The following is a 10,325-nucleotide window of genomic DNA, read 5'->3' as shown; positions in this document are numbered from 1 at the left end:
TTGGAGTGGCTGAGCACACGGGGCTCCCTGAAGGATGGCATCCAGAGACAGCAGCTCCATACCCATGTGACACTCTTTCCCTGGCTGTAGAGTGTACCCTGCATCATAGCCTTGTGATCAATGAAAGGTGTGTTTGCTATAGTTCTATGAGCCATCCTGGAAAAATAATTAAGTCCAAGAAGGACGTGGGAATCCGGTCTATAGCATGTAGTTCGCAAACACAAGCAGCAAAGTCCTTCCTGGCAACCTGTGTCTGAGGTTGGAGCAGACTCATGAGGCTGAGTCCTCACACTCCAGGACCTGACCATACAGCGTCATAACTGGGATGGAATTAGAGGTTATGTAGTTGGTGTCTGCGAGGGATCCTTTGGTATGTGGAGAAATGCCACACGTAAGAAAGGGAAAGGGGCAGTTGCTTTGCCAACAAGAAGTTGAAAAGGGGAACTAGAGAACGGGCTCAGCCATGAAGAGTACTGGCTCCTCTTCCATGGGACCTGGATTTAGTTTCTAGCGCTCATGAGGCAGCTCACAGCCATCTGCAACTCCATTTCCATGGAATCTGATGTCCTCTTCTGGCCCCGCAGACAGCAGGTATGAGCATGGTGCATAGACATACATGCAGGCTCATAGGCCACGACTTTCTGGTCCTCAGAGTCCCATCCATTTATGCCCAGTGAACGAGCTTGATTGGCTGCACTCATCTGTAAACCAGGGATCAAGGTGAGGCATTCTTGGCTGGCTGGTTTGAATACCTGTGGGAGATTTTTAATTGAATCACAGGTGACTCAGGGAAACCCAGGAAGAGGTAAGAATCAGGAAGTGAAAAGGAAAAAGACCGGTGGTTGGCTGTCGTCTTGGTGAATCTGAGGTTTTAAAACTCACAGCTTCTAAGCCCAGCTGCTATGCTCAGTCTGTGTCGCATGTCCCAGGTCCCAGATGTCTCCCGCGCTAGTGGCCTATAAAAGATCTACTTAGGTCCTAACTCCTGCCAACACCAGATGCAAAGTGAGTGAACTAAGAATTCCCATCACTGTTACTCTTCAAAGATATTACAGAAAGCAGTTTGATAAAGTCAAGTAAGGCCTCACTATCCGAGACTAACAAGTCAATTGTAAGAAAGTGTAGAAAGCCAACACATGAACTTAAAAATCTAATATGATGATGTTCATTATGATATAGTAGAAAAACAAACTGAAAGCAATATTTCTATACATAGAAACATGCCATACATACACAAATAGATATAAAAGTATTTTTGAGAGGAAATCATTCTACCAATAAGATACATTCACTCCTGATTATTACAGTATTAGTCACAATAGCCAAGGTACGAGGCTGCCGTCACGAAAATACAACTCCCACTACAAAGGGAGTAAGGGAGCTTATTCCAGAGCCAACATGGGTGATCATGGCCCCAGGACCTAGGTTTAGTTTCTTCCAAATACCATTCCTCAATGAGGTAGCCGTTTCATGAACTTTTCCTAGAAACAGAACAAAGAAAGCCATAAATCAAGACCCTTTTCAAACACATTGGTGGCTACATCAAGTAGGCGGGTTACAGAGCAAGGCAGACAGAGTGCTGCTATAGACCTCAGATTTGAACTTAGTCTTCTGATTAGTGGAAAACTAGGGTTTTGCTAATACATTCCAAAGATTTTTAGCCATGAGTCACAGGATGCTAGGTCTGACACAGAGGTGGGCAAGAAACGGCTGTTTAAGGAGCTAAAGAGAGCCCAAGATAAGCTGGGATCAGGCTCCGGACTTGCAACATCCCAAACCCTCCACAACCACTGAGGCTGTAACCAGCTAACCAGCCTTGCAGACTCAACATCTCTCCAGGAGTTGTGTCTGCAGCGCCCACCCAGATGCCCTTCGGCAGAATGGCAAAACAGCAACAGCAACAGAACAAGGTGTAGTTACACAGAAATATCACACCATCGTGAAGAAGAATGCGATCTTGCCATTTACAGCGATTTGCAGTGATGTGGGAATAACGGAGGAAAGGCTGATGGAGATACTGACACAGAAGAAGAAGAACCACGTGTTCTCTCGCTCGAGTGTGGAAACTGGTCAGTCTGTTTGTACAGTATGGAATGGAATAGCGGACAGTAGAGATGGAGGGGAGAGGACAGAGGGAACAGGAAGAGATTAGGGGAAACTTTAGGGACAAAGAAAGGTGATGAACAGAAGTGAGACAGGACAGCGATCCCAGGCCGAAGAACGACAGGGAGAGACACGGTCACTGCACGTGCATGCATTGTAGAAAAAGCACCCACTCAAAACCTCATTAATTTTTACAAATCAGGTGTGTTACAGAAGATGTAAATAAGGGCCGGGGGTGTGGCCCACTTGCTAGAGAGCTTTCCTAGCACACGAACCCTAGGTGCAAACCTGAGCATCACATGAGCCAGTCAGGCGATGGCCCTATGGTCACAGCACGTGGGCAGAGGAAGCATGAGGATCAGTCATTCCAGGACAGCGTGTGGCACAGTGGATTCCCAGGCTAGTCTGGGAAACATGAGACCCTGTCAAAAGCAGACAAAATAACACGTTTTTAAAAAATTAAATAACATACAAGCCAGAGAGATGGCTCTGTTGGTTAATGTACTTCCAACTTTAACCTGGCGACCTGGGCTTAATCTCCTAGGACTTGCATGGTAGAGGAAAGAAACTGACTTCTGAAATCTACACGCATGCTGTGGCACAAGCACATACATGCACACACACACACACACACACACACAGTAGGGTCAGGGAGAGAGTAAATAAATGTAAAAAATACTGTTCAACCCAAAATTATCAATATACCAAATGATAGCACTAACAAAGTTAAGAAAGTCAATGATGTAAACCTGTAATCAGAGAACTGAGGCTATAGCTCATGGTAAGGTACTTGCCTAGCAACACACCAGTACATAGATAGATCAGTACATACCCGACAGACTGAACACCTCAGACTCAGGCTAGTGGTTGAGTGGTTGTCCCTTAGGAGACTGGGAGGAAATGGAACTAGGGACTGGACAGCGATGACAGCCACATCAAGTGGCATGCACTTCTTAAAGGAATGGAAACAGAGAGGGCAAACCTAAGATTCATTAGATCTCGGTAAGAGCTTTGTGTGTAGTTTCTTCTGTGTGCTTTGAAGTTTTCATCAAAGCAAAACAAGAAATTGATGTACAGTTTACTCCTAAAAGATAATAAACATACCGAATAATGTCTCAGTGTGCAATGCTTGTTAGATTTCTGTTTCCTGGTGGCCACCTGCCCCAGCTAAGCTTACGCAACCGTTCTAGGGTGTTGGCAGCTCTGCCACCATCTTAAGGGCCCACTTTGTGACCTAGTGGGGATGGAAGCATGCTTAGACTCTGGCCACCATCAGAAAAAGACTGAAGGCAGGGTAGTGGTGGCACAAGCCTTCCATCCCAGCACTTGGGAGGCAGAGGCTGGACCAGTCAGGAAAAACAGCAATGGAAAAACAAATGTTTTAATTGGTGAACTAAAGTGTGTGGGAGAATCATTCTCGTAGAGCAGTCGAGGTATTTAAATAATCCATGACATTCAACATAGTGATCCACATTCTCCGCGGTAAGGGTGGAGCTGTCTTATGTGGTAGCATACATTTTAAAGGAATGAAATTCACCATATATTAACTCTGCATATGAGATCAGAGCTATTCAGATGATAAAAAAACCAAGCAAGCAAATAATAAAATACAGTAAACAGCACCTTAAGAAAACAGGTTATTGTGTAACTGTCTCCTCCTGATTGAAGCATTCTGCACCGGATTCAAGAAAATTAAGAAGACATAGCCCTACAAAGCCCAACAAGTTACCAGGATCTCGAGACCCACCCCAGAAGAGTTCAAAAACAGCAAACAATCTTGGGGGTGTTGGATGGGGAGAGACCGTCAGGAGCGCTACCTTCAAGCTGTTCCCACAGCTCCAGGCACGCAGCTTTGGGGAGTCGTCATCCACCTTGGATGGCTCTTGGTAATGCAGTACCTTTGAGTCACTCATACCCCTGCCAGTAACGCCAACAAAGCCATTGGCTCACAAAGCAAGACTTCGGCAGAACCGTCTCTTTGGTTGTTGCTGGTGTCCTATTTGGGGTGAATAACATTTGTTATCTAAAAAGTGAAAGGCCCTAGGAACTGTATCCAGAGTACATTTCATATTTTGTTATCACTTTCATTTAAGTAAAATATTTTCAGAGAAACTTAAGGTATCAAATGAGCAGAAGACACAAGGCCACTTCTATTATCCGCACATACAAAAAATTTGTTTTAAGAACTCACAAAAATATTGGTATTCAAATTTTAACTTGGAACTAGCACATGGCTAGTGCTATAATGCCGTGTTTTCCGTGGTAGAGAGCAATCTGAGGAAGAACCAGGAGCGCTTGCGTCAAAGTCAATCTATGTACATCAGGTGTTCCCATTTAACACAGAAAAAAACAAATATCAGGCATGGCTTAAAACTACAACAGATTAGTTATCTATAATGAGATCCAAGTACAGTAAATATTACTTAATGAACTGACAAGCCTATTAGCGAATCAATTCCTAAGTTGATTTGACAAGACGAAAGGGTTATTTATTCAGTAGGAACCAGGTGAATAGAAAAAAATTAGTTTTCCTGTTTGCTGTATGAGCCAAATACTAATGCTGTGGGAGCTTCACCATGTGCCACAAGGGTTCCTCAAGCTGCTTTGTGGTTTTATCTAAAAATGTTCCTTCTCGTTGTATTTTTACTTTGAGTCAAGTGTCAAGGTCTTCCCAGTATTAAAAGACACAGTGTAGGGCGAACTGTGAGTAGCACAAAGAGAAAAGTCTCCTCAGAACCAAGCCCCGTATCCATCTCTGTCACTGCGTTGGTGTCTGTTACAGGAGTTCCTCCTATTGTCAATAAACATCACCACAAACGATGCTAGTCTACATATCCTGGCACAGGCTTTCCTTTAAGCCTGTGCTTTAAAACAAATATTTATATATAGAACTTTTTATTGCAGACAGGAGTTTGTTCACCTATTTCCTCTAGAGTCCCGCGTCAGAAACTTGGTTCTGCTGTCAAGAGAGCTCTCTCACCTTCCCACCACCAAGAGACAGAACAAGCTGGGGCACGGGAGGAGACTTAAAGTGTAAGCATGAGAACCCGAATGCCACCCAGAAACCACATCTCAAAAGCCAAGTGTGGAGGCTGGAGAGGTGGCTCAGCGGTTAAGAGCATTTGCTGCTTTTTCGGAGGACCTGGGTTCAGTTCCCAACTTACAATGGCCTGTAACTCCAGATGATCCAATGCCCCCTGCTGGCCTCTGTGTGCACTGCATGCATTTACATACATAGAGGCAAAGCAGCCAAACACATAAAATAAATATAAATTTAAAATCTTTTTTAAAAATTTTTTAAAGCAAGTGTGAGCCTTCAAGATGGCTCAGAGAGTAAGGGCAGTTGCTACCAAACCTGATGATCTAGTTAGATTCCACACTGTAAAAGAGAACCAACTTCAGCACACATACAATGGCATGAGCATGAACATGTAGGCATGTATGTGCACGTGTGTACACAAAAATAGATTTCATGTCCTCTGGTCTCCACACACATACAAACATGCCTGCACAAGTATGCATGCGCGCGCGCGCGCACACACACACACACACACACACACACACACACTGGACCATTCTTATGAGCTCAGTATCTAGAGAATACAAAAACAAAGGAACAAACAAACAAGCATAACCATTCTGGGTGCACAGCAAACAATGAAAATGAAACAAAGAGCTCGTTAGGCCCTGCAGTTAATGGCTTCCCTCTTGCATAGACTCCTGCAGAGAAAGGCTGGTCTCAGGCACTTGTTTATGCACAAATGGGAAAAGTCAGCACGTGGCAACCAGACAGCTGCTAATTGCAAACCCATCTTTGTGAACTGGAAAACAATTGTAGATTTCTGAATATTTTTATTTCATATTTTGTCAGTTACTTTCGTCCTCGCTACAGAACAGCCCGGAGGCTTTTCCAGCCTGCCTGAAAACTGGTAAAAGAGGGGCGGGGTAGGGGCGGGCCATCGCGTTTCCATGGCAGATTCTCGGCTAAGGATTGTTTTCTCAGCACAGTGAGTCAGATGAAGATTGAGACTCTGACAGCCGTGACCATCTCACAGCTACCGGAACCCTGATACACCACAACCAATTGTTTCCCCACATCAGTCGGCCTGCTGTTATTATTGGAGATCAAAATTAGACCCTTACCACGTTCCAGTTGGGAGTAAGCGCAGCAGCATACAGCGGCGGATGCTCTTTCTGCACCACCTTGAGCTTTTCAAAGCTCATCTAATCTGGGAACAAAACTGCACTGGCCACTGCCTGAACACAGTGACCTCTCTGCCCCAACACTGCCTGTCTAGAAATTAAATGTGCACCAGCTTTCTGCTTAGCACTAATTACTACACAAACCCAAACCGCATATTCTCCAGTGACTTCTTACCGAAAGCAAGCAGCTTCATGATGCTGAAAGGTGGTTTGCATTTTTAAACTAGCTTTACACATTTTGTTTTCGTCCTGCTGGAGACTGAACCCAGAGCCCCGTGTACATCAGGTAAGCATTCCACCCCTGAGCTATAGGCCTAGCCCTAAAATCTTGTGTTAGATCATTTAACATTTAACATTATGTAAAGATGGTGGCGGGATACACCTGTTGTCTCAGCTACCTGGAGGAGGATCAATGAATTCAAAAGTTCAAGACCAGCTAGGTTGAGACAGTGAGAGGTCTCTCTTCATGTTTGTCAATCCAAGTGTACTGCGGAATAATCCTTTTGTATCCTGTGAAGATTTGTTACCTGGATTGATTTAATAAAATGCTGATTGGCCAGCAACCAGGCAGGAAGTATAAGAGGGGCTTTCAAACTAAGGATGCTGGGAAGGAGGGCAGAATGACAGGAGAGAAATATGGGTTAATTTAGATGTAAGAGTTAATTTATATTAAGTCTCTGAGTCAGTTATTCGGAAACGGCTGCTGGTTATTTGGAGCAGGTGGTGGGGACAGGAAAACTCCGCCTACACTATTGTAGTGGCGCATGCTTATGGCCCCAGAACTATGTAGACTGAGGTGGGAAGGTCATTGGAATTCATAGGTTGGAGACCAGACTGGAAGTGAGGTTACATTTCAAAAGGAGTAAATTTAATGTCAAATTTAGAGAAACGCTGGAAGGAATTCTCTTCCTTACAGTCTTTTTATATTTGTAATAGACTTCCGGTGCTCTCCAGAAAGCAGCAAGAGCAGGCTGAGGCGCCAGACCCTTTATTACCTTACCTCATGTAAGGATAACCTGGGTAAGAACCATCACATTCCCAAGGAGTCAGTCCCTCTGGGGTATTTTAAGGCATGTTTTCACATAACAGAATGTAGCTTGGATTATGTGTGTGATGGGATTCGAACCAGAGTCCAAAAGCACCAAGGACCTGCTCCACCACCGAGCTCTATTGCCCACGTTTTACTGAGAGGAATGTACAGTCAAAACACGAGTCTGCACTGAGCATATGTGGAAAGATATTTAATTGTAAAATAGAAAAAGAGGCCAGAGTACAGTCTTGAAGGTAATTGGTTCTTTATACAGATCATCTAGAGTAGTTTTGGGGTTAAACGTTATCATAAAGCAATAAAACAAACAAAAAATAAAGAGCTTGAAGTTACATTTTACAAAACAGAGTGGAAGAGCCTGCCAAACGTCCACACACTGTGGAATGGACCTTGTTGTGAGACTGAAATGCAGGCCTGGAGCTTCGCAGGGAATAGCAGAAGTTACACTAGACGTATCTATAGCATCACTGAGTACAAAAGGTTCCTGTTCTACATACAAAAGCAATTTTCCATAAGAATAATTTCTTGGGAGGGGGGGAGTAAGTCCATGAAATATTTCAGAAACCCAAATGCACTGAGTTTGCCAAAAACATTATCTTAAAATCCAGCGCCTCAAAGTGCTCACGTGGAAATCATGACGGAAGGCACAGAATACAGTCTCACGTCCCTATAATGGAATTTTCAAAAAAGCATAGATTTTGCAGATTCATGTTCTCTTGCAAGCTGCTCCTTCCAAGAACATTGTCACGGTTGCCAGTTAACCCAGCTGCTCACTTCCTTTAGTGGCTCACAGAACGACAGCGGTGCCTTATGTATTTCCTGGTAACTTTCATCGTCTTTGTGGGAAACATATCTAAGCAAGGGATGCATCTTAAAATCATAGAACATGCAGAATATGTACAAACAAAATTTTAAAAATATTTGCTTCATATACATGTAAATCTACTTGCGTGTAGCTGAAATTGAACAAATATAAAATTTCTGCTTCCTAAAAAAATGTTTTCAGTGAACCTGAGACAACTTAAAAGCTGTACAAAAGTTCCTGGAAGAAATCTCTTTGCAGAGTTATTTCCAGCATCAGTCCACCATAATTAGTACACATTTGGTCTAACCGTCAACGACCACCCTTTGAACTTCTGTCTCTGAGATATGAAGTCTGTACCCAAATCAAGAATTGCCTGTAACAGTGCCTTACTATGGTTTTTGGATCTCCTCAACAATCTTTATCAACTCATTTGTAACTGTAAAAAAAGAAAAAAACCATAAAACTATTTACAGAATTCAGTTTTAAATACATTTCACAAGTTCTAAAGTTTTATATTACAAGAATTCAGAGCTCATGGCTTAAGTCCCATTATCAATCTGCAGTATTTTCTATTACTCAGTACTCCCGTGGCTGTGTCTTTACTGTGTGCAGTAAGACTGCTTTCTTTCTGGACAAAAGGTAAAATCAAACTCATGTTCGTGTCAGGTGGCTAGACAGCCTCTTTGCTGGTCTGGAGGCGCGTCATGGCCTCCAGCTTCTGCCTGTAGGCCTCCGCCTCCTGCTCCTTCTTGAGCAGCTGCTGCCGGTACTTCTGCGCCTCACGGTTTGCCTCGTCCAGCTGTTTCTGAAGTGCTTCTCTCTCCTAATTTAGAAAAGAAAATCGTGTTTTCAATTTTTGCACAAATACATTAACATAATCTTGTGTCCTTCAAAAAATACAAGGAAGACAGACAGACAGACAAAACACTGTGCAGTGGCCACAGCAGCTGCCTAGTGGTGGGTACCTCCAGGATGTTCTCACCTTTTCCACCAATTCACAGGTAACTCCCCAGTTTTGTTCTCTGTAGTATGAGATAGAGATTATTCTCTAATTTCAAGAAAATTATTTCTAATTTATAAATAAGAATAACAGACATAAAATGTGCACCTGTTCTCTTGTGTACTGAAGAAAGTAACAGAAGACTTAAGAGGAAACTATGTGAACACACCTTCTCTCTCCTCAGAAAACAACCACAGAGCTGAGCCCCTACCACACGGCTCAGCAAAGGCAACTCCACAGCTCAGTCCTCATGTGTCGGGCTGAGTGAGAAAAGTAATGCTCAGAAACGATGCAGCCTTCCCAGGAACACCACGAGAATTGGGTCTATGGTATTCAAATGTCACTACCAAGCCAAATACCTGAATTCTATCACAACAGGTGCTGGGCCAGACTTGCAAAGCCACACACTGGGCAATCCATAAAAGGCAACTCTAACAACCTTCTACTGAGCATGCCCAGAGGGAGCAGAAGGTGAGGAAGGTCCTTGAGGACAGTCTGAGGATCTCCTCTTAGATATCCACTGCCTCCTGACACAGGCTCATTTTAAGTACCCAAGACTGCCTCTGCTTTACTGCTCAATTGCTCCTACCAGGAGAAACATGCACCCCTCCCTCTCTCCCTCCCTCACCCCCACCATATGATCCCACCCACTGTCCTAAGGTGAGAATGAAATTAGATTTAATATTTTTTCTGATTCTTATCTCCACCAGATATGGGAACGACTGAGAAGTCCAAGAAAGGAATGTCTTTTATTTCCAGTTTCAGCGTCCTACCTAATAATACCTCACATTACTGCTTCCCTTCTCTTAGGACCTTCCAAGATGCTAGGAAAGATGGCAGCCGGAAGAATCAAGCCTCAGAGAAGCAAGCAACACTAGAACCGCTGTGACCTATGCAGGACTCTGAGCTTGCCAATGACCAGGGGTAGAGGAGAAAGGTAGAGCCTGGTTGTGTTTCCCTGGGAGCAAGACCTATGAGGAGCGGGCTTAGCTCACTTTGACAGCACATATGCTAAAATTGGAATAATACAGAGATTATCATGGCCCTTGCACAAGGACAACACACAAACTCAAGAAGCATTCCATAATTTTCCTCCAGCTCCGGGGGCTCTGATGCCTCTGACCATGCCAGGCACCAGTTCTGTAGATGCACACATACACATAACT

General features: G+C 43.8%; 1 protein-coding gene and 1 non-coding gene across 6 annotated transcripts in view; one reads left to right on the top strand and one right to left on the bottom strand.

Moving 5' to 3' along the window:
• Positions 1 to 7,532: 7,532 nt before the first annotated feature.
• Gabpb1 (GA binding protein transcription factor subunit beta 1) overlaps positions 7,533 to 10,325 on the bottom strand; it is a 50,923-nt gene continuing 48,130 nt past the window's right edge. For all 5 annotated transcript variants that reach the window (XM_038329581.1, XM_038329578.1, XM_038329577.1 and 2 more), the window contains one exon: positions 7,533 to 8,982. In XM_038329581.1, coding sequence (XP_038185509.1) covers positions 8,830 to 8,982 — 153 coding nt within the window. In that variant the 3' untranslated portion in view covers positions 7,533 to 8,829. The remainder of the gene's footprint in view (positions 8,983 to 10,325) is intronic.
• LOC119816014 lies at positions 10,149 to 10,250 on the top strand. Its single transcript, XR_005285671.1, has one exon. It is a non-coding gene; the product is annotated as a U6 spliceosomal RNA (small nuclear RNA).

The sequence above is a fragment of the Arvicola amphibius genome, chromosome 5, assembly GCF_903992535.2.
Source record: "Arvicola amphibius chromosome 5, mArvAmp1.2, whole genome shotgun sequence".
Classification (NCBI taxonomy): domain Eukaryota; kingdom Metazoa; phylum Chordata; class Mammalia; order Rodentia; family Cricetidae; genus Arvicola; species Arvicola amphibius.
The sequence above is the reverse complement of the archived record's forward strand: the minus strand, read 5'-3'. Positions and strand labels throughout refer to the sequence as shown.